The 25,207-nt window shown below is 38.1% G+C and overlaps 2 protein-coding genes across 5 annotated transcripts in view; both read left to right on the forward strand.

Moving 5' to 3' along the window:
• The window catches only part of CCSER2 (coiled-coil serine rich protein 2), a 168,564-nt gene that overhangs the window by 24,574 nt on the left and 118,783 nt on the right, over positions 1-25,207 (forward strand). For all 4 annotated transcript variants that reach the window (XM_044942386.2, XM_025284867.3, XM_025284865.3 and 1 more), the window contains exons 2-3: positions 13,927-15,382; positions 16,510-16,706. In XM_044942386.2, the coding sequence (XP_044798321.2) occupies positions 13,966-15,382; positions 16,510-16,706 (1,614 nt within the window). In that variant the 5' untranslated portion in view covers positions 13,927-13,965. The remainder of the gene's footprint in view (positions 1-13,926; positions 15,383-16,509; positions 16,707-25,207) is intronic.
• LOC102411799 (adenylate kinase 2, mitochondrial-like) lies at positions 6,967-9,632 on the forward strand. The gene has a single exon (XM_044942387.2). The coding sequence runs from the start codon at positions 7,927-7,929 to the stop codon at positions 8,632-8,634; it is 708 nt and encodes a 235-aa protein (XP_044798322.2). The 5' UTR covers positions 6,967-7,926; the 3' UTR covers positions 8,635-9,632.

A 25,207-nucleotide genomic window follows, 5' to 3' on the forward strand; every position in this document is an offset into this window, starting at 1 on the left:
TTCTCTTCCAACATCTCTTTGCCTTTTATTTATTCTATAATAAGTTTTAGATTTCTCTGAAGTTCACCTACTACTTATTGGCAAAAACATGTCTTCTTTCATCTGTCTTGTCTCACTTAAAATTTCCCAGTTGTCATTTTATAGCTTCATTTTTCTTTATTTGTTCTTTAATTTCCTTTTACTGATGAAGGTGACTGGCTTCCAGTTCATTATCTCTCCTTTTACTTAAGATTTCTTCCCCAAACTGCTTTTAGAATTTCCCTCTGCATCATTTGAATCAGACAGTTTGACTTCCAGTGCTGTTATGGCATCTTCCTGTATAGAGAATTGTTTTTCATTTTCCTCTCTTGCTTTCTTAGCCACCTCTGATACCTTTAGGTGGTGAGAAGTATCTTCTTAGACTTTAGTACAAGTGTTGAGTTCGGCCTCTCAGTCGTGTCCGACTCTTTGTGACCCCATGGACTGCAGCACACCAGGCTTCCCTGTCCATCACCAACTCCCAGAGCTTGCTCAAACTCCTGTCTATTGAGTCGGTGATGCCATCCAACCATCTCATCCTCTGTCGTCCTCTTCTCCTGCCTTCAATCTTTCCCAGCATCAGGAGCTTTTGTAATGAATCAGTTCTTCGCATCAGGTGGCCAAATTATTGGAGCTTCATCTTCGGTCCTTCCAGTGAATATTTAGGACTGATTTCTTTTAGGATGGACTGGTTTGATCTCCTTGCAGTCCAAGGGACTCTCAAGAGTCTTCTCTAACACCACAGTTCAAAAGCATCAATTATTTGGTGCTCAGCTTTCTTTATAGTCCAACACTCATATCCATACATAAGCACTGGAAAAACCATAGCTTTGACTAGATGAACCTTTGTCCAAAACTAGAAAAAAAACAGAACTATTATCTTTATATCCTCTCAAGTTATTGCCTTTTTCTTTCTAGTCTTTGAAAGAATGGATCACATTTCCTGACTCCATTTCTTTATCTTTTATTTACTCTTGAGAGTAGTAACTCTCTATAGTTAGTTTTCTGTGCCTCATCTTATTCCCTGAAACTCCTCTGGCAAAGATGACCAAATTTGCAAACTGCCAAGGGGTGATCATTCTTTTCAGTATTTACTTTTTCTTTGCTTATCTGTGGAATTTGACACTACTGCCTATTATCATTTTCAAATTCTCTTCCAGTTCTTTTTTCTTTCCTTTGGATTATGCATTCTCAGCTGCCTTTTTGTTGTTGTTGTTTTCTTCTTCATTTCTTAAATGTTGGTGATACCCTGGACAGTGCCCTCAGTCTTTTTTCCTTTTTCTACGTTTTCCCCGGGTGACCTCACCTGTTTCTGGTGGAACATTTGACAATTATCTCCATAGTCACAAATCCCAAATCATCATCTCTCATTTGGACCTTGCCCTTGCACTTCAGACTCCTTTCCATGGCTAGTAAACACCCCCACTAGCACCCTCTGTAGGTCCCTCAAGGTCAGCTTGGCATGCTAAGTTCATGGTCTGTTTCCCCATTTATAATATTTGCCTTCAGTTAAGGTACCACCCTCTGTTCAGCCAGACAAACCCTGAATCCTGAATCCTTTCCTCTCTACATCTAATCAGTCAGTCAGTTATTCATCCATTTCCATCTCCTGTACTTAATCAGTCAGTCAGTTATTCATTAAGTATTGTGCTCTCATTTTGTGTCTACAGTTGTGATAAAGTTCTCAAAATTCAGTATTGCTAATATCTTTTTTATTTATACCTTTTCCCCTAACCTTTTTGCTACAATTCTTGCCATCTTTCTCATGTTAAAACCTCTTATTCTGTTTCCCTTCCTTTGATCCAAACTTCATACTGAAATCAGTCAGTTTTCAAAATTCAGATCAGATCATTGTTGTTTTCTGGCTTAAAACCCTTTGACTTCCTAACTGCCCATAGTAGAGTTCAAATTCTTAATATGGCATTTAAAGCCTTTCACAGACTGTATTTTCCCCATTCACCTTCTCTTTTTTCCTGTTGCATCTTTGAACCCTGTTCACTACCCTTGTTTAATAAGTTTCCTGAATGTGCCATGCTGGTTCTTTGCTTTTCTTTATGCTCTTAGGCTGTATTGGTTCTCATATTAAGTGTCTTTTTATTGTTATTTTCTGTATATCGTTTGAGATTCAACTCAAGCATTGACTTCCTCAATGACACCATTTGTGAAAACCCCTTCTGCCAATTAAGTGCTTTTCTTTTTGTGCCCCCATGGTATGCTCTCCTATAGCATTTATAGTACTTTGTTCCCTTTTTCTTGTCTGTATGTCTTTTCTCTGTATTGGAGTGTCTGTTGTATCTACAGCCTCTAGCACAGCCTGATTTGTAGTCAGTGTTTCAGTGAAAGTGAAAATGAAGTTGTTCAGCTGTGTCCTATTCTTTGCGACCCCATGGACTGTAGCCCACCAGACTCCTCTGTCCATGGAATTTTCCAGGCAAGAATACTGGAGTGGTTGCCACTGGAGATCTTCCCGACCCAGGGATTGAACGCGGGTCTCCTGCATTTCAGGCAGACGCCTTACCATCTGAGCCACCAGGGAAGTCTTTAAAAAGGCTTTCAATACATGTTTGATGACTGAATTAATGTGTTCTAAGTTGTTGCCGTGATGAAAACTTTCCTTCCTTTGCCAGAGCTTAAGCTCCTCCTGGCAGGCATTATATCTTGATCTATATGCCTTATCTTGTCTCATTGATGCTCAATAAAAATGTGTTGTAGTAATTTGAGGTGGAGGTATGCAGTGATATAAGTGGGGCTTCCCTGCAGAGGAAGAAGTTTAATTGTGTTAGTCCTAAGCACAATAAGATTGCTCTTATATTATGCAAGTACTGTACCTAACCGTAATCATTCTGATTTTTGCCAAATCAAGAAAATTCGGAGTGCCAATACCTCAGGAGATTGATTAAATGCTATTAACTAGCTTGAGGATTTTTACTTTTAAATATTAAAGGAGTTCCCTGCTAGTCCAGTGGTCAGGACTCCGCACTTCCACTGCAGGGAATGTGGGCTCGATCCCTAGTTGGAGAACTAAGATCCAACAAGTTGTGTGGCCAAAATTAAAAAAAAAATAGTTAAAATATGACTATCCTAGTTCTATTAAAAGTTGTAGAGTAATTATCTCAAATACTTTGTAATTAAGTCTCACAAAGAGTCAGCATTTAAAGAGCACAGTCAGACTAAGTCTGATTGTGTCATCCCATTTCTTTTGTAATTTATTTTTTTTTAAAAGAAGTTTTAGGCCAAAAGTTTTAGGTTCCTTGGAAAAAACCAAAGAGTTAGGTGTGCATGGGTATGGATAGGGAATGAGATTCCAAACTGGAATAAATTCTTAAGAAGAAAGCTATCAAGGAAGAGATTGGCTTCTTTACTGGGTTTAATAATGAAGTGTGGTTCGAGGAGGGGTGGAGAAAAAAGCTAGTGTCATGAATTTGGGCACTTGTTCTACCTCGGAAAGTAGGAGTTTATAAATAGAAGCTTATATTTGGGCCACGTTGTGTTATGTTTTATGCACACAGATGTTTATATTGTTGATTTGAGGTAAAACTAACACAGTTCTCAGAAAGTCAGTGTTAGGGAGTATGCTTTTCTTGCTTTCAACCTGCATTTATAAAATGCCAGTTACGTGCCAGCCACTTAATTTCCTCACTAAGACCACAGTGAGGAAACAAATGAGCGAAAGGCATAGTTTGTATCTCAAAGAACTTGGTCTCCAGTGAGGGGAACATAAACCTGGCGTGGTCTGAGGAATGCTTCTTGGCAGGAATACTTCTTGATAAGAAGTAGGAGTCCACCTTTGTTTGGATACCCTGTGCAGTTACTGAGTTTTATCTGAACTGAATAGTAAAATTTGGAGAGAGAACTTCTGTGGTTTGGCCAAAGGAGCTTGCAGTTAGTTCTTCTTTACCTACTAGTATTCTCTTTGTTCCTTAAATTTAAGTTTCAGGAAGTAATATACTTAGAATCTACATTTAATAACATCATTTAATGTTCCTAAACCACAAATTCATTTTGAGACTTTGAATCCCAAGTTGCTTTGGTCCCCATCTGCCTGAGAAAAAGTTGTAGCTTGAGGACAAAAAGTTCAGCTTGACTTAAAAAAACTATGGAGTTTTGTGTTGAGCTTGGTGTGTACTCTTTAAAGCCATGAAGAAGCGGGAATGAAGTTGTATTGTTTTAAAACTTTATTTTTGAGGATGCCAGTTTTGCTTATTTAATTGCTGTAATCAAGTCTTTGAATCAACTTGACATAGATGACAGCCAGAAAAAAACAAGGGAGAAGGGGATTTGGTTGAGTGACACAAGGTGAAAAAAAAAAAAACTTTTAAAAAATTAAGATGTAGTTATCTGAATGTGAAAGCAAGTTTCCAGAATTAACTGGTAGGGGCATGTAGTCATCAGCGTTGTTGTTCAGTTAATTGCTCTTGGACTCTGGAATGAGCTTATGCCTATGTAAAAGCCCTGAAATGCATTCAAATTCATACCTTCTAAAAAGCTACTTGAAAAACTAAAAAAAGAATTTGAGTAGGTGGTTCCTCTGATGATAGGGTAATGGATATGAAAGGAATTTGAAAAACTGAAAGCTCTTACTTGTTTCTCTGCAAAAACTTCTTTAATCATTACCTGCATTCTTTGCGGTCTTCATGCTTCTCCTCTAATCTCTGCTGTCCAGTTCCTTCACTCTTGTCCCAAGCTGTCAGTAAACTCAGAATATTTCATTCCTTTGTCTGGAAGGCAGTCTGCGTGGATCCTGAAGTCAAGTGGACTTGAGCCTGGATTCTCTTCAGTAATTTCTGAACTTGTGACTTTGGACAAGTGTTTTAGCTTTTCTGAATCTTGGTTTATCTATTTAAAATAGGATGAACTCTACCACCTTATAATATTAGGGCAGTCAAGCAGTTAACAGGGACAAAGTGATCAGGATGGTACCTGTCGTATAAGTGCTCAGGGATATTGGCTCCTGCTTTTCCCCTCTCATCCAGTTGTGGATTCCTTATGAAAGCAAAAATCTTTGATTTACAATTTTTTAAATAAGGAATTTATAAGTAGTTTTGGAAATTCTTTTAAATGTGAATTTGTTGTTCAGTTGCCCAGGTGTGTCTGACTGTTAGTGACACCGTGGACTGCAGCATGCCAGGCCTCTCTGTTTTTCACCATCTCCCAAAGTTTGTCCAAGTTCATATCCATTTCATTGGTGATGCCATCCAGCCATCTCATTCTCTTTCTGCCCTCAATCTTTCCCAGCATCAGGAAACTTTTCCATTGAGTTGGGTGTTTGCATAAGATGACCAAAATACTGCAGTTTCAACTTCAGCATCAGTCCTTCCAACGAGTATTCAGGGTTGATTTCTCTTACGAATGACTAGTTTGATCTCCTTGCTGTCCAGGGGACTCTCAGGAGTCTTCTCCAGCACCACAGTTTGAAGGCATCAATTCTTTGGTGCTCTGCCTTCTTTACAGTCCAGTTCTCACAACCGCATGTGACCACTGGGAAGACCATAGCCTTGACTACACGGACCTTTGGCGGCAGAGTAATGTCTCTGCTTTTCAACACACAGTCCAGGTTTGTCATAGTTTTCCTGCCCAGAAGCAAACCTCTCTGATTTCACGGCTGCAGTCACCATCCACAGTGATTTTAGAGCCCAAGAAGAGGAAATCTGTTACTACTTCCACTTTTTCTCCCTCTATTTGCCTTGAAGTAATGGGTTCAGCAATGCGTGAACTGTGAACTTCCAGTTGTTGAAGCTGGTTTTAGAAAAGGCAGAGGAACCAGAGATCAAATTGCCAACATCTGGTGGATCATTGAAAAAGCAAGAGAGTTCCAGAAAAACATCTATTTCTGCTTTATTGACTATGCTAAAGCCTTTGACTGTGTAGATAACGATAAACTGTGGAAAATTCTTAAAAGAGATGGAAATACCAGACCACCTGACCTGCCTCTTGAGAAACCTGTATGCAGGTTAGGAAGCAACAGTTAGAACTGGACATGGAACAACGGACTGGTTCCAAAGAGGAAAAGGAGTACGTCAAGGCTGTATATTGTCACCCTGCTTATTTAACTTATATGCTGAGTACATCATGAGAAACACTGGGCTGGAAGAAGCACAAGCTGGAATCAAGATTGCCGGGAGAAATATCAATAACCTCAGATATGCAGATGACACCACCCTTATGGCAGAAAGTGAAGAGGAACTAAAAAGCCTCTTGATGAAGGTGAAAGAGGAGAGTGAAAAAGTTGGCTTAAAGCTCAACATTCAGAAAACGAAGATCATGGCATCTGGTCCCATCGCTTCATGGGAAATAGATGGGGAAACAGTGGAAACAGTGTCAGACTTTATTTTTCTGGGCTCCAAAATCACTGCAGATGGTGACTGCAGCCATGAAATTAAAAGATGCTTACTCCTTGCAAGGAAAGTTATGACCGACCTAGATAGCATGTTCAAAAGCAGAGACATTACTTTGCCAACAAAGGTCTGTCTAGTCAAGGCTATGGTTTTTCCAGTGGTCATGTATGGATGTGAGAGTTGGACTGTGAAGAAAGCCGAGCGCCGAAGAATTGATGCTTTTGAACTGTGGTTTTGAAGAAGACTCTTGAGAGTCCCTTTGGCTGCAAGGAGATCCAACCAGTCCATTCTGAAGGAGATCAGCCCTGGGATTTCTTTGGAGGGAGTGATGCTAAAGCTGAAACTCCAGTACTTTGGCCACCTCATGCGAAGAGTTGACTTATTGGAAAAGACTCTGATGCTGGGAGGGATTGGGGGCAGGAGGAGAAGGGGACGACAGAGGATGAGATGGCTGGATGGCATCACTGACTCGATGGATGTGAGTCTGAGTGAACTCCAGGAGCTGGTGAGGGACAGGGAGGCCTGTTGTGCTGTGATTCATGGGGTGGCAAAAAGTCGGACACGACTGAACTGAACTGAATGGGTCTGCATGCCATGATCTTAGTTTTTTTAATGTTTGGTTTTAAGCCAGCTTTTCCCCTTCCCTCCTTCATCCTCATCTTAAGAGACTCTTTAGTTTCTCTTTGCTTTCTCCCATTAGAATGGTATCATCCATGTATGTGAGGTGGTTGATCTTTTGATCTTTCTCCCACTTAATCTTTTTTTTTCTTTAATGCATTTTATTTTTCATTTATTTAATTTATAATTGAAGGATAATTGCTTGATAGAATTTTGTTGTTTTCTGCCAGATATCAACATGAATCCCACTTACCTTGATTCCAGCTTGTAACTCATCCAGCCTGGCATTTCTCATGATGTGTTCAACATATAGATTGAACAAACAGGGTGACAGCTGAGAGCCCTGTCGTACTGCTTTCTCAGTCTTGAACCAATTAGTTGTTCCATGCAGGATTCTAACTGTTACTTCTTGATCCACATACAGGTTTCTACCATACAGAATTACCATACTTTAAATGTACTATGCTTAAAAAAAGATTACTCTTATAGAAAGTAACTCAGAAAATCTCAGACATTTCCAAATCCTGTACCATGAATTATTCTTAGTTCAACATTAAATTAAAATTCAAAGACAATTGTAAAGTATTTCAGAGAAGATTATATCATTAGATTGTGTAGTCAACATGTACTTTTTCAAATCGTTAAGACTGCCTTGTTTAATTGCTTAACGGGGACTGTGTATCACAGCTCCTAAAATGAAGCCGACTCACAATGTCTGCTTCAAAGTTATAAACAAATATAGGAGAAAGTTTCATGAATATTTGAAGACCAGAAGTTAGCTTATCAACAAGTGAAGTGATGGCATTCATAATGCAAGCAAATAAGGAAACTTTATAGCTGAGGTGTCAGATTGGCTTTGTCTCAAGAAAGACCACAGTTCAAGACGATTGATATTATTTATGTTGCAATTGTTTGTGCATTTAGAAATCAATAAGAGTGCGAGGTTTTGGCGGCCATGGCTCCCAACGTGCCTGCAGCCGAACCGGTCCCGGAGTCTCCTAAAGGCATCCAGGCTGTGCTCTTAGGGCCACCCGGAGCTGGCAAGGGTACCCAGGCACCCAAATTGGCTGAAAACTTCTGTGTCTGCCATTTGGCTACCGGAGACATGCTGAGGGCCATGGTGGCTTCCAGCTCAGAGCTGGGAAAGAAGCTGAAGGCGACTATGGATGCCGGGAAGCTGGTGAGTGATGAAATGGTTGTGGAGCTCATTGAAAAGAATTCGGAGACCCCTCCATGCAAAAATAGTTTTCTTCTAGATGGCTTCCCTCGGACTGTGAGGCAGGCAGAAATGCTTGATGACCTCATGGTGAAGAGGAAAGAGAAGCTTGATTATGTGATTGAATTCAGCATCCCAGACTCTCTGCTCATCCGGAGAATCACAGGAAGACTGATTCACCCCCATAGTGGCCGCTACTACCACGATGAGTTCAACCCCCCAAAGGAACCAATGAAAGATGGTATCACTGGGGAACCCTTGATCCACCAATCAGACGATAATGAGAAGGCCTTGAAAATCCGCCTGGAGGCCTACCACACTCAAACCACCCCGCTGGTGGAGTACTACAGTAAACGGGGGATCCACTCCGCCATCAGTGTGTCCCAGACCCCTGACGTCGTGTTTGCAAGCATCCTAGCAGCATTCTCCAAAGCCACATCCCAGTAAGAAGGCCAGGCGAGACTGCACCACTGCTCATCACCCCATGCATGATCCCTGCTCTTAGGTGCTGGGCACAGGGAGGGGCGGTCAGGGTAAGGATGGGGGCAGAGGAGCCGTGAGGGCCCAAGACGGGGAGAGGAGCTGTGTTGCCGTGAAGCAGTTTCTTTTACGTGGAGTAGAACTCTTAAAAATATAAGCAAAGAGGGATGGTGTGGGGAGGGAGGAGGGAGGAGGGTTCAGGATGGGGAGCACATGTATACCTGTGGTGGATTCGTTTTGATGTTTGGCAAAACTAATACAGTGTTTGAGGTTTAAAAATAAAAATTAAAAAAATATATAAGCAAAGAGGAAAATGAAGTTTTTAAAACGATTGGAGGGTATAAATAGAAACAAGGAGATGTAATATTATTTCTAAGGAATCATGTTTTCATTTACTTTGGTCTGGTGACAACTGGACAGGTCTCAGTGCCCTGAGACCTCAGCTTTTTATCAGAACCTCATGCCAGCCCAGGAATGCAGGAAATCACACTGTTGTCCCATAGCTTGGAACAGGACAGGAGTTGATTACTAATCCTGGTTACCCATACCATGAAATCAGAACATCATCTCCCCACGTGAAAGAGACATGGAGTGTGTTCCTGGGGGCGGCGTCTCAACAAATCCAGCTTACTGGAGTCATGGGGCAGGCTGGTGTCCCTCCCTTCCATACTCAACACTGATTTATCAGCCCACCTGCCCTCACGGATGAGCCCTTGGCAGCCACCCAGCATACGCCACAGTCCTGCGCTCTTGCCTTCCTCCATACACATCGTGTGAAAGGATTCTTTTTAATGAATGAGCAAGTGTCCTAAGCAGCATTATCCAAAGACTTTCCTTTCCATCCTCAAATCCTATGACTGGGATCATTCTACAACACTGTGATGTATTATTTTCAATGAGGTGCCTTTCTTAACTGTCCAAATGCTGCCTTGTTCGGCCCCTAAATAAAGTGTGTTAAAAGTTTGTAAAAAAAAAAAAAAAAAAAAAAAAAATCAATAAATATTCTTGGTAGGAAATAGTACATTCAGGTTCTAATCCTTTTTTTTTTTTTCCCCAAGTGATAGCACCCTAAGCATTTTGTTATTAACAGTGTGTTTCTTGTGGACTTGCGCCTCTCAGTTATTAATACTTAAGATGTTCTTGGGAGATAACATATATTACCATTATCGGACTGTAAAGTAGAAGTATAGAGAAGTGAAGGAATGTTCCATTCCTTGTCTACTCGTGACTGGCTGGGGAATATTAAAGCCCTTCTGACTCACAGATGACTCACCAGAGGACAGAATCATTAATGTGGGTTCTCTAGTGATTTGTAGGATGGCCCTGATATCTGCTATCATTACCAGTGTTCTTATGGTCATCCTGAAAGGATTTGTATGTGTGGAGTGTGTTTTGTGGTAAAGGTTATTATCAGAAAATAGGGATGGCAGTCATCTGGCACAGGTATGCTGTCTCTTTTCCTGCTTATGGCAGATATTGCTGTTTGATCACAATTCTTTACTGCAGAGTCTGGATTTCACCTCAGAATCCTTCTGAATGGATTGCTCAGGGCCATTACCACAAAATGAAATTATTACTTTTCAGTCTTGACTTACTATTTATTAAATTAATAATACACTAAGATTATGAGTTTACTTAAAAGGTGAGGCTCTGTCATATTTGTGCTCCTATAGTAGGCACCAAGTATGCCCTTATACCTTCCTTCGGGCCAGACAGACACGCATGCAATTATAAGACAGACTCAGCTCTATTAGTGGTGTGAAGGGAATATCGAAGGATGAAGGATTAGTTTTAACTGGAAAGGTTTGTGAGTGTAGTGCTGTTTTACTTGGAGGGTGGGGTCTTCCAAGTGGCTTTTAACAACTTTAGCAAGGGCATAGAAGGTAGAAAGTAGAGGATAGATTTTGAGGAATGACAGAATGTATCTTGGCTTGAATGTACAGTATTGCAGCGATAGGGTAGAACTTCACAGAGAAGCTTAATCTCTGCACAGTGGGTTTGGGTTTTATTTTATTGTTCCTGGGCCACATGTGGTTTTTAATCTGTAGAATGATATGATCAGATCTGTGCTTTGAGAGAATAACTGTTGACAGTCTGTATAGAAGTGAAGTGGAAATCTTGATAATGGAGGAAGCCTTTGTAGTCATGCAGAAAGAGGTGAGGGTGAGACCTAGAATTGTGGAACGGAAATGCTGAATTCTGTATAAAATTTTAAAGATCAAATCGATGTGACACATTAAATTGAGGTTGAAGTTTGGAGAGATTGAAATGGTATCTGTTGACTAAAAGAACCTCTTCTGCTTTTTAATTCAGACTTCTATTTTATGTCTTTTTAAGTATATTCATGTACTATTATAATTTTTAAGAACTTGTTTGATACTGAATACATTAAAAATTTTTTTTAATGCAGTTTTTTGGTTAAAACATTTTAAGTGGCAAATATATGGGCATGTTTAAAGTATATAAGCAATAATGATTAAAAGTAAAAGAAGCCTTCTTTTCACCAAATTCTCACTTTGCTAATGGTAATCACTGTTAACAATTTTTTGTGTTTAAATATACAGGTGTACACATATCTCTATGTGGTATCTTTATCTGTTTATCATGTTACTTTTATAAAAATGGGATTCACTGTACAGATTCTGTAAGTAACGGAAATGAACCTGTTCATTTACATGTCCCAAAGATAGAGTCTTTCTGTAGCATACAATAACAAAAAGCAAAATATGCAAACTTGAAATTATTCTTAGTAATCAGAGTTTAGTATTCTTACTTAGAAATGATGTTTCAAGCCAATGATTATCCATTAATTAATTTAGTTTGTCTAAGCTTTTCTTACCTTAAGTTTCTTGGAAATTATCTGTAAGCTGATGTTTAAGTATATATTTTCTATAAACATAATTATTGTTGAAATAAAATGTTTGTTAGAATAGTCATTCAATTTAAACAGTTTTACATTTTCATAATCTCAAACATTGTGTATGAGTAATATTGGCTTATTTGATCAGTAAGCCTGTATACATTTAGAAAGTTGTTCTAATGTAATAGTCACTCTTAGGTTTCAAAGCTGTGCTGAAGATGTTTTCCTGGGCGTTTCTAGGGCATGCCTAAGCAGGTCTTTCCATCCAAACTAGAGGGTATTTATTAGTTTCCAAGTTTTATTAACTCACCAGTTTTCTCTCATTACTCCTTCTAGGCAGTGTAATCAGGCTAGGAGCGACCACACTGTATGGAATTTTCTGGCCACTACTTTTTAAAATTTAGAGATTTTTTTGTTTGAGCATTTTCTTGTTTGATTGTAGCTGGTGAGTTTTTGGCTGAAAAATTACACATACATAAACACACATTTTGTATACTCTGTCCCTTTTATTTATTATTGAGGATAGGAAGTTCTGTAATTCTGTTTCATCCCACTATCTTTATTTATTTATTTTTACTTAAATGTTTGTATAATTTTCTAACTATGTACATTTGACTTGAATAATAACTAACATGTACATACTTTAGAAACTCTCTAATTCTTAAGGTCAGAAATTAGAATCAATTTTTTTAATTGAAAAAATAAAACCAACAAATTAAAGACAATGTCTTAAGATACATAGTTAAAAAAAACAGTGACCGTAAGGCATGCATTTTGCTTTTATTTGAATTTTGCTCTTGTTCGTGGTCTTATAACATTTCTGTATAACCACAGAGATCATATAGTGGCCATATTATATTTTTGTTACTGGTGGGACATCTTAATATTTTTAATGTTTAATATTAATCTCAATTGTAATGTCATCACATGATGTAGTATATTATAGTAAATAGTTACTCAGATAGAGGACTCTGTTTCTAATTTTATGCTCTTGTGTGTATTTTGAACCTTTTTATTGTTTTTTTAATTACCTTTAAAATAAATCTTGAGAAGTTGACATTAATGGATTAATCAATGTTACAAAATCATTTTGCTTCTCACTCTGGCACTAACTGTACTGTATGCTTATATTCCTGGATAGATATACTTTTGAGATATTTGTTTAAAATGACAGCTGACATTTTATTCCTTAATACCAGAATAATTTTTTTGCTGCTGTTGGATTCTTTATCTGCATCCTTCCCATAAACTTTAATAATGAAAGTTTAAAGTTTTTGTAAGAGCATGTGTGCTTAAAAACAACAACAACAAAATCACACATTTTTAAAGGAGATATTGTTGTTGTTGTTTAGTCACTCTTTACAACCCCATGGACTGCAGGCTTCCCTGTCCTTCACCATCTCCCGGAGTTTGCTCGAACTCATGTCCATTGAGTTGATGATGCCATCCAATCATCTCATCCTCTGTTGCCTCCTTCTCCTCCTGCCCTGTCTTTCCCAGCATCAGGGTCTTTTTCAGTGAGTTGGCTCTTTTCATCAGGTGGCCAAAATATTGGAGTTTCAGCTTCGGCATCAGTCTTTGCAATGAGTATTTAGGGTTGATTTCCTTCAGGATTGATTGGTTTGATCTTGCTGTCCAAGGGACTCTGAAGAGTCTTCTCCAGCACCACAGTTTGAAAGCATCAGTTCTTCAGCACTCAGCCTTCTTTATGGTCCAACTCTCACGTCTGTACATGACTACTGGAAAAACCATAGCTTTGATGCTATGGACCTTTGCTGGCAAAGTGATGTTTCTCCTTTAATGTGCTGTCTAGATCTATCATAGCTTTTCTTCCAAGAAGCAAGCATCTTTTCATATCATGGCTGCAGTCACTGTCCACAGTGATTTGGAGCCCAAGAAAATAAAGTTTTCCTAAACAGAAAAATAATTTGGATTAGAAATTGGAAGTTGTGCTATAGAAGTGTTATTTTCTGTACAGATTTGTAGTTTAATTTTATTATTTCTGGATTTTGCTGTCATCATCCATAGCCCAAGTTTATACAATTGCATATAAAGATGTTCTTTATTTTCTTTTTTTTTCTGAAAAAGAAAAAAATTTCATTTTAATCTCCATTTTTAAAAAGTAAAGCAAAAATTAAAAGGAATTAGAATTTACAAATAACCCTAATGATTGCTTTAAAATGTAAAAAGTATTTAACAGACTTGATTATTCTTTATTTTCTTATAGTATTAAGTTATTAATCAGTGCATTCAGTATTTATTAAGAGTTCAGTAGGAATCATGAGTAGCTTTTGGGCTTTTCTGCATATAATTATTTAAGAATATGCATTCATATTATGTGATAATCCATGTTATTATCTTTATTTAGGAATGTTTAATCTATTCTTTTGTCTCCTCAGATTCTGTCAAATTTTAAGAACAAATGCACCGTATAGCTCATGGAAGAGAAAACACAAATCAAGACTTTTTTGGGTTCCAAGTTGCCAAAGTATGGAACAAAATCTGTAAGAAGTACACTGCAGCCAATGCCAAATGGGAAACCTGTTAATTTGTTGGGAACTTCCAAGAGTAGCAGCGTCAAAAGTTACATCAAAAATAATGGCTCTGATGGTTCATCGTCCCATTCATTTAACTGGAGAATAGCAAATAAATATGAGTTTAGTGCCCAAAGTTCTGAAGAGCCTAATAATGCTCAGAGTTCACATGCTAAAGTAATTGATCCTGAAAAAATTACACCTACTCAAGGAGTGTTTGATAAAAATGGGATGAAGGGAGGTTTGAAAAATATTTCTCTACTTACATCAAAGTTAGCAAAGCCATCCACTATGTTTGTGTCATCAACAGAGGAGTTAAACCAAAAGTCTTTGTCCAGACCATCTAATTTGGGTAAATTCACCAAAGGCACATTGTTAGGAAGGACTTCATATGCTTCAGTCAGTGCTCCAAAATCTCAGTTGAATGGATTTTATGGAAACCGATCAGCTGGTAGCATACAAAGGCCTAGAGCAAACTCCTGTGCCACCAGAGGCAGTTCTGGAGAAAGCTTAGTACAATCTCTAGATAATATCAAATCGCTTGCTTGTGAAAAAATGGTAAGGTCACAGAGTTTTTCACATTCCATTCAGAATTCATTCCTTCCACCTTCATCTATAACCAGATCACATTCCTTCAATAGAGCTGCAGATCTTACAAAGCCTTATCAGAACCAACAGCTACCCATTAGAGTGCCTCTGAGGTCAAGTATGCTAACAAGAAATTCCCGGCAGTCAGAAGTCCTCAATGGGAATGAACATTTAGGATTTGGATTTAATAGGCCTTATGCTGCTGGTGGAAAGAAGTTGGCTTTACCAAATGGCCAGGGTGTAACTTCCACTTTCGGTTATAGGATGGTTCATCCCTCTCTTCTGAAATCTAGCCGACCTCCGTTTTCTGGGACTCTCACAGTTGATGGTAATAAAAATTCGCCTGCTGACACATGTATAGAGGAAGACGCTGCACTTGTGGCTAAAGACAGAGCTGTGGATAAGGACCAAGAACTAATTGAAAATGATAGTTATAGAACAGAAAATGACCAGACCATGAAGCGTGATGCTAAAATTAGGTACCTGAGTGATGATGTGGATGATATTTCCTTGTCTTCTTTGTCATCTTCTGATAAGAATGATTTAAGTGAAGACTTTAGTGATGATTTTATAGATATAGAAGACTCCAACAGAACTAGAATAACTCCAGAGGAAATTTCTCTCAAAGAAGAAAAGTGTGAAAATGTACCACCAAAAGATATATTTGATTCCCCCAAGGAAAATGAAAAATCCTTCAGTAAAACTGATGAATGGATAGATATAAGTGTCTCTGGTAAATATTAATGTCCTTAATTTTTTTGCTTTTTTCTTGATAATATAGCCGAATTTATACTTAGGATTATCTTCTGATTAATTTCAAGATAGTAACAATTTCATGGAGGGATGGATCTAGACAAAATTGGAATGGAGCAACATTTAATGTCCTTGTGACTTTTGTTCCTTGTCGTATTTTTCATGCTAAAACAACATCCATAAAACATCCATTCCCCTGTAGTATCTTACCTTTGTTCTTTGTCACACACAGGCTTATTCCTGCTTGTTTCAAAATTATTTTTTTTCCCTGCTTCCTCCAATCAGTGGCATCCTATTTTAAACTATCTCTTCCCTTAGGAACTAGATCACTGCTGTGTGTTGAGTAAAGCTTCACCAAAGCATAAATGGACTAATAGACGTTATGTCCAATCTAATGGATTTTTTATCCTAGACAATTTTCATTTTTTTCAAGGAAGACTTAGATTTTCTTGCTTAGCAAATCCAATGGCTATACTTTTTCAGGAGCTTTTTTTTTTTTTTTTTAAATGAGAGAAGAGAGGTAGCACCTGTTTGACATTTCTTCTTATACTTGGTAATCCTGGTGCTGAATACTGGAGAAAATATATCTCTTTGCCCATCTGGACTGAAAAAAGAACAAACTGAGGATTTGGGTGAGGCATGTAGTCCGATCGAGGGAGTAGGCTATCACTGAGATATGTATAAACTCTTGACTGTCTTGAGGGTCTTCTAGTTAGGAATGACTGCTGGAGCAATTTATTTCCTTATTAAGAAGCAACTGCAAGATTAAATGATAAACACAGAGTAAGGAGTTTCCTGGGCAGTTCTTAAAAATAAATATCCTAGGAGATATTCAAAGAATATGAGGCTTTATTTACATTTCCAGAAATACTGCAGAAGTGAAAGATGGCTCAATGAAATTTATTGGGAAATATTTCAGTAGGTTATTTTTAAGATTTTACATCTTGATTTTTTTATTGTGTAGATTTAGAATATACTAATTATGAATACTTTTTTGCCAACTCTTTTGCTATATCAATTTATTAAAGCTTGTATTTTTGAAACAAATAATTATATTTTGTGAACTAATAACTTTTTTTCCCCTCTCTTTTAAAAATTCAATTGAAGACAGGAGTGAATGTTCAAAACATGCTTCTGGAAATAACTTGATTTCACCAGACACAGATTACAGAGCCGGTTCTTCATTTGAACTCTCTCCATCTGATAGCTCTGATGGAACGTACATGTGGGATGAAGAGGGCTTGGAGCCCATTGGAAATGTCCACCCGGTTGGGAGCTATGAGTCCTCTGAAATGAACAGCATAGTATGTATGGATTTATGTACCATTTGGGAACATTTTGTTTACTTTGCTATTAGAGAGACTTGGGATGTTTGGATTTTTGTAAGTTTATGAATTAACTCTCCTCATCTGAGAAATGGGAATTCATATTTCTTAAGAGACTACAAAATATCTGGTCTTAAATACATAATGAAGCATATATTTGTGTCATATAAAGACTGAGTTAATTATGGTCTCATATACATTCATGATGCAGTTGACCTTTGAACAACATGGGTTTGACTTTTGAGGGTCTACTTATCTGTGAATTGGTTTCAGTGGTAGAAACACTACAGCACTACACAGCCTGTGGTTGGTTGGCTTTGTGGATGCGAAGCTGCGGATGTGGAGAGCCGCATAGATGGGGTGCCAGCTGTAAGCTAACCATGGGTTTTCAACTGTGCAGAGGGCCAGCACCTCTAACCTTGCGTTGTTCAAAGGTCAGCTCTACATAAATAAATATACATGCATATATTCACATAGGCATATTGTCTTTTTCAGTTTCTCAAGGTAGGGGAAGGCAGTCTAGAGATGTTTTTGTCACATTGAGGAATGCTGCTGGTAACTAATGGGTAGACACTGGGATACTGTTTAACATCCTGTAATACACAGGATAACACCCACAACAAAGAATTATCCAGCCCAAGATGTCAGTAGCGCTGCTGTTGAGAAACCCTGGGCTAGGCTGTGCTGTGGTGGCATTCTCAATGCCAATTTGCAGTGACCTAACGAAATGAAAGTTTATTTTTTACTCTTACAAAGTCTACTGTAGGTCTGGACAACTCTGTAGGGCAGCTGTCTTTAGTGTTCTAAGCCACTTTGATCTTGGGGCTTCATCGTGGCCTTCTGAGACCCTTTGTCCCTCTGGTAATGAGGATGTCACACAAGCAGTTTACTGACAGAGGATTTACACATGCAGTTACTGCTTTGGCCTGGAGATGGCATATGGTACTTTCACTCACAATTTACTAAACTGAGTTAATCTTATGTATTGAGTGGGCAGGAAGTGTAATTTTCCTGTGTGCCTGGTAGGCAAGGGAACCGAACATGGGTGAGCACTGGAAGACCTACCATATGTTTATACATGCATATTTTAAGAAAAATTGCTAGTAATGTGGATTATATGCAATGTGAATAAAGCATAATTGGTGTGAGTAAAACTAATCTCTATGATTACTTAATATATAAAATACAATTTTCCAGTAGTAAGGAAAACTGGTAGTCCTTGTGGATATATTAAATTCCAGGAAGATTTTAGGTGATGGAATTTTCTGTCTCCATGTAAACCTGTGATTTGGAAAAAAAATAAAGGTCATTACCAGAAACTTGTTAAATTGCACAGACATGGAGAGGACACATACTTAATTTAGAGGCATCATCTCTTATTTCTTTAGATAAAGGAAGTTCAGAAAAGATTAGAGTTCAAGAGCGTTACGTGCTGTCTTACTAGATAGAACTTTTTAAGTGAATATGATTGGAATTGAAATGAGCATTGAGTCCAGCAGATGGCAGCAGTCAGCCACCTGGTACTGGACATTTTTCAGACGGTTCATTACTTAAATGATGAGATAGCCTCTGGAAGAGTTCAGTGCATATGTGAATTGACCATTAGTCTCTACAATTCACGAATTTCCTTCTTGGTTATTTCGCCTGTGTATATGAGATGGTAAACAAAAATATTCATTCTGTGCTCTGGAATGGAATGGTATCTGTGTGTCATTCTCTTTGGATCTAAGAGGAAGACAATTTGAGAAAGGATGGAGAATTAAGTTGAAAAGAGTGTGATAGTGGGTTTACCATTTTTCTCTAAAATTCTACCAACTTTTTGTTTTTTCTACTTTAAATTAATTTTATTAGGTGTGTACTTATTTAGAGTTGTTTCCTTGGTAAATTGGACTTCCAGTCATCATGTAGTGATCTTCTGTAACCCTCATTATGCCTTTTGTCATAAGGCTTCTTTTTTTCAGAATTAGTATATTTTACCAGTTTTATTTATACATTTTTGTTGCCTTTATCATGTATGGTTTTAAATTTTCATGTAAATAAGTTTAGTATTGTTTTCCTTTACAGTTTTTACTGTGTGTGTGTGTGTATAAGACATCGTTTTCTAGTCCTGGGGCCGTACAAAATACTTGGTATGTTGAGAGCTGCTGCTGCTGCGGCTGCTAAGTCGCTTCAGTCGTGTCCAACTCCGTGGGACCCCATAGATTGCAGCCCACCAGGCTCCCCCGTCCCTGGGATTCTCCAGGCAACAACCCTGGAGTGGGTTGCCATTTCCTTCTCCAATGCATGAAAGTGAAAAGTGAAAGTGAAGTTGCTCAGTTGTGTCCGACTCTTAGCGATCCCATGGACCGCAGCCTACCAGGCCCTCCATCCATGGGATTTTCCAGGCAAGAATACTGGAATGGGGTGCCATTGCCTTCTCCGAGTATGTTGAGAGGTAATATAGCAAATAATTAAGAACCAGGGCTATGAAGCAAATTAGATTAAAAATCCCATTACTGTAATGTACTAATTGTATACCTTTGGATTCTCTGTTCCTTTATTTTTGTAATGGAATGGGGATAATAACAGCACGTATCTCTAGGGCTGATATTGGGAAGTACATGCCTGAATGTTTTAGCAGCCATGTGATAGTGGTTGTTGAGTATTTTGAGTATCATCTCAGACTACCCCATAGGATTGTTGTGAACCTTAAATAAGGTCATATATAAAAAATAATTAATGCCAGGGAAATAGTAAGAGCTCAGAAAATGTTAGCTATTTATTATTATGCTGCTGTTTTCATTTTTTTTACATTTGAGGCTTCCATCTGAAGTTGGTATGAGGCATAATAATTTACCTTCATTAATATTCTTTCATAATATACTTGGGGTGCTGTGTGGAAAAAAAAAGAATTAACATAGCAGCTGAGATTGCCTGTCCTTAGAAAGGCTGACCCTTTACTGGTAAACAGTTCCCTTACTGTGATACAGAACTTCCCCTAAGTGGTAAGAGTGGGTCATTGTGCCTCAGCTGTACTCTGGTTTATGCTGTGTACCTGCGTTCCTTCTGGGGTCCTGACATTTTCGTATATCCTAGGCAGAGGGTGCCCATGTCACCAGCCCTCAAAAACAACTGAATTTCTTAGGGACATGTGTAATAGACAACACTTTTCATGTGTTGTTGCAACTTGTTGGAAGAATTGAGCATGAACATTGATTCTGCTGGGAGGGGACTCAAAGCTAATGCTTCCTTTCTTCAATTCTGCCCCATATGATTTTTCCTTTTCTCGTTTTGTTTCATGTCCTTGTGCCGGAACACATATGGACATGAAACAAAACGAGTATATATGACTGCTGAGCCCTGTGAGTCCTTCCTGTGAACCATCTAACGTTGGGGATGGTCTCGAGGGCTCTGACATAGGCACTGATTCAAAGTGCCTTTGTTCAAAGTGCCTTTGATTCAAACACCTTTGTTCACTGCAGTGTCCTTTTTGTTTATCATCTTTCCATATTTCTATAAGAATCCTTTGAAGTAGCTACGGACCAGTTAGTAACTCTTCAGATTTGGTTGAATTTAGGTGGGTTGAGTAAATTGATATTGATAGGTTGGGAACTAGCTTACTCTCAGTCTGGTATTCTTGATTTTCAGCCTTATATCTACTCAGGATAACCGAGCATTTTAAAACTCAGTAAACTTTTAGTTGATATTTAACCTTTTTGAACAGGAAATACAGCATTTTTTTTTTTTTTTTTTGCTAGTAAATATTGTCAGAATCATACTGTATGTGCACAGCTTTAAGCAGAAGCATTTTCTGCTGTTGTGAGTACAGCGAACCGTACTCAGAACCATCTTTGCTGTGGTGCTGTGACCAATATAAGCGCTCCCATTGCAGGGGAATTGAATTCAGATGTCACAGTGACTGATTTCCTGACCCTTAAATATTTAGGGATTGATAATTTTAAATCATCACATGGACTGCTTTTATTTTTGGAAGGATTTTTATGGAAGACTAAAGAAGTGGTTGAACCAGATGTTCCTGGCTTTCTTTTTTTGTTCTATCAGCCTTGACTTATCTTCATATAGTAGGCAGGTTTAACGTCCTTATCATTTAGATAGAACCTTTCTCATTTTAAAATGTAGATTCAAACTCTAGCTTGGAAGCTTTTGACAATCAGTAAGTAGTTATGACTCATGATGCCAACACCTTTTATTGCACATTTCTTTACCTGTGCATTTGTAAGGGAACAGCTGTCTAGGTTTGGGTTGCTACCTTGGTGACTGATGTTGCTAGACTTTATTCAAACTTAAATGTATGCTAAATGTCATAATATTCCTTGCAGTAACTTATTGGGAATAGGACTTCCCTAGGTTTTTTTTGCACTGAATTTTGAAATTACCTGTGGTCTAGAAATGTAGCAGAGGAATACCAGAATATCAATTTGGTTTGTATTTGTCATATTTAGTTTTACTGTGCTTGGTTTAATTTCTGTCTACTGTTTCTTTGGGGTGTATTAACAGGAGTCAGCAGGCTACAGCCTTGAGGCTGTCCACTCATTTGTAAATCAGTTCAGTTCAGTTCTCAGTTGTGTCTGACTCTTTGCGACCCCATGGACTGCCGCATGCCAGACGTCCTTGTCCATCACCAACTCCCATCGAGTCGGTGATGCCATCCAGTCATCTCATCCACTGTTGTCCCCTTCTCCTCCTGCCTTCAATCTCCCAGCAGGGTCTTTTCTGGTGAGTCAGTTCTTCGCATCAGGTGGCCAGAGTATTGGAGTTTCAGTTTCAGCATCAGTCCTTCCAATGAATATTTTTGTAAATAAATTTATGTATATTTATATATGTAGATAAATTTTTACAATAAATTTACATGTAGTCTGGCTGCTTTTGTGCTACTCTGGCAGTGCTGAGTAGTTACAACAGAGACTGTATTGCACACAAACATAAAAATATTTACTGTCTGAGCTTTAAGAAATAGTTTGCTGACCCTCATATTAGAACACTGAAAATACATTTTAAAGATTCAGAGATTAACTTTTTAAACCAAATAAAAGTCTATGGAAACCTCTTAGGCATTCAGTTTTCTGTGTTGTCCTTGCTAAGCTGTCATCCTCTGGCTCCCAGTGGGAGGCAGCCATCGATATATTTAACATATTTGAGTGACCGTCATGGGCAGAGCACTGAGGATACAGTGATCAAGACTGCTGCAGGTTCTGTTTTAGTGCTTACATTCTGTTGAGGCACATGTAGTTGAAGCATTTAGCTAAGTCATTCATTTTCTGCAATTGATAAGTGAGGAAAGTGCTGCTAAGGAAAATTACCAAGTGAAAGTATATTGCTGGAACACCTGGTCTGGTGTGGGTGTTAAATAAGGCTTTTTTAGAAAATGATGGTTAGGCTTAGTTGGCCCAGGGAATACAGTAAGTTGGTGAAAAGGATATATGTGATTGGAAGAATGTTGGTTTTAAGCTGGAAAGGAGCATAACTTGATTTACATTTTCAGAATACTTTGTGTAAAGATTGAACTAGAAGAGAGGCAAACAGTGGCTGGAAGCTGTCATTCATGTGAGGGATGGTAGTGGCTTGGACTAAAGTGGTGGAAGAGGGCAGCTTCGAGGAATCTGCAATTTTGAAAGTGGGTTTAGAGGGTACAAGTGATTAAATTCCATTACTCATTGACTGTAAGGGAGAAAAGTGTTACCTCCTCACTTTTAAAAGTTAGGATTGGTACTGCTGTTCTCATTCATTCTGCCAAAATCATCCTAAATTGCCAGTTTGACTTATTTTCCTGATGGTTTTCCCAATCCTTATAATGTCAAACCTGAACTACTTGAGTGGCTCTCCATGGCCTCTTCTACTTTATACTGGTCTATCTATTTGCTTTTGATTTCCAGATCCTACTACGTGTCTTGAATATAGTGATGACATCTCTCTCTCATCACTCTTCTAGGTTTCTGGCACTAAATAAGAACTCAGTATATACTTGTTGAAACAGTGTCATGATGATGGGCCATTTAATTCAAAATAAATAGAAACACTTAAAACTAAATATAATGTTTAATATTCAATAGTTTTTCCATACACATTGTGACATAACCTATTTACAGAGTAAGTTTCTAAGGTACCACGTGTCATAATAGCAAGTTGCAAATAGCTAAAAATGTGACATTAGCATAGACTGATAGTGGAGGGACAGCTTACAGAAAGTTGAGACCGACCTAATATAGGTAAATGAACATGTCAAACTGACAGTGATACTTTCAGTATGCTCTGATACATACTTTCAGTATGCTGTGATACAGAATGCAGAACTTGAACTCATGGAAGGGATCTATTACAAATAAGGGGACAGAATGAGTTGAGGAAACTAAATTTTTCTTAATTTCCTTTTTATTGGCTGGACTAGTGAATCTGCCATGCCCATTTAATTACTAACATAGCTTCTTGGCCTGTTAATGTATCTTTTAGGTTTAAAAACAGAGTTTAAGTTTATTTTATATAGTTGTTGTGACCCTTTAAACATAATATTTTTCTTCATTCTGTATTATTATTACTTCTCATAAATTAAAACTGTTTAATATGAAGTTCAATTCAGTAATTATTTATTGAGCTTCTGGTATGTCTCAGGCATACTGTTCAGTGCTAAAGTTACTGAATATATGTAAGGCTGTCTTTATTCTTTATGGCTTTAAAATCTAGTATGAAAAGTGATTATAAATATACAGTCATAGTGTAGTTTTTAAGTGATATCATGCATGCTGTGTTAGCATATGTATGATATGTTATGAGGAAGTGACAGTTGAGTTGAGTTTTGAAGAATGGATACAAAGTTGACCAGTTGGTCAAAGAAAAGGGAAGGTGAGTGTTTTGGGCATAAAGAATAGCATGTACCTGGAGGGACCACAAAATCATGATGTATGAGAGGAATATCTGCATTGCTTAGAATATGATGTGTGAAGTAGAGAGTGGTTAGAGATGAAGCTATGAAATTAAGAAAGTGAAAAGGAAGAAGAATCTTACATCTCAAATCAGAAAGACAAATGTTTACAAATCAGGTTTTAGAATAAGGCAGATATAATTTAAATTTTATATCAACATCTATATTTTAGATCTTTATACATACTTCCAGTCTGTATATTAAGACCATGAGTAGAATGTTTTTTTCTGCACAGTTTTTCAGTTTTCACAAACATGGAATTATTGGACTATCTAAAACTTCTGGGTCAAAGCCCCCATTTCAGAGAAAAAGTGAATTTAAAAGTAGTTTGTTAAAGAAAAATAAAAAGAATAAATAGTTCACTACGAAGTCCTTTTTGCCTAGCAGAGAACCTGGCATAGAGTAGATGCATAATTAGTAATATCGGAGAAGGCAATGGCACCCCACTCCAGTACTCTTGCCTGGAAAATCCCATGGACGGAGGAGCCTGGTGGGCTGCAGTCCATGGGGTCGCTAAGAGTTCGACACGACTGAGCAACTTCACTTTCACTTTTCACTTTCATGCATTGGAGAAGGAAATGGCAACCCACTCCAGTGTTCTTGCCTGGAGAATCCCAGGGACGGGGGAGCCTGGTGGGCTGCCGTCTATGGGGTCGCACAGAGTTGGACACTACTGAAGCGACTTAGCAGCAGCAGCAGCATGAATAAAATACTGAATTCCACGAGTTGGATCAGATAGACATTATGAACTAGTTATAGTTAATGAGGATGCTGAGGCTGAGTAGTTAAATGCGTTTACAATTAAATGAAATTTGGGCTTCCCTGGTGGCTCAGATGGTAAAGTCTGCCTGCAATGTAGGAGACCCGGGTTCAATCCCTGGGTCCGGAAGATCCCCTGGAGAAGGAAATGGCTACCCACTCCAATATTCTTGCCTGGAGAACACCATGGACAGAGGAGTTTGTTGGGCTACAGTCCATGGGGTCAGAAAGAGTTGGATACAACTGAGCAACTAACACAGGAGTTATTGAAGTTGCTGTTCTAACCTAAATGAGTAGTCACTTCAGAATTGTTAATTTGTACCCTTACAGGACATACCTTTATCAATTAGAGTAAGGTGCTTACGTAGAATTGCTTTGCCTTTAGCCTTTTGGGCTCCATTCATTTCCACAGCTACTTAGGAGAGTGATTTATTCCCCTCACCTCCTTCAGTGAGGTGGTTTCATAAACTTAAACAAAAAATCATATGCATTAAGATTTACTCTGTGTGCTGTAAAGATCACTGAATTTTGACAAATGCATAATGTCATTTCATAAAGAATAGTTTCACCATCCTAAAATGTCCCTACATTTCATGTATTTATCCCTCCCTGCAACGAACCCCTTGCAAACACTAATGTATATGGAACATCTCTATAATTTTGCCTTTTAAAGAATGCCATATAATTAAAATCATACACCATATAGCTTTTTCATATTGGCTTCTTTCATTTAGCAATATGCGTTTAAGACTGATCCATATCTTTTTATGGCTTGGTACTTCATTTCTTTTTATTGATGAATAAT

This window comes from Bubalus bubalis, chromosome 4, assembly GCF_019923935.1.
Source record: "Bubalus bubalis isolate 160015118507 breed Murrah chromosome 4, NDDB_SH_1, whole genome shotgun sequence".
NCBI classification, from domain to species: domain Eukaryota; kingdom Metazoa; phylum Chordata; class Mammalia; order Artiodactyla; family Bovidae; genus Bubalus; species Bubalus bubalis.

Coding starts and splice junctions, on each gene's coding strand:
- LOC102411799 (XM_044942387.2), top strand. CDS start 7,927: ATGGCTCCCAACGTGCCTGCAGCCGAACCGGTCCCGGAGTCTCCTAAA.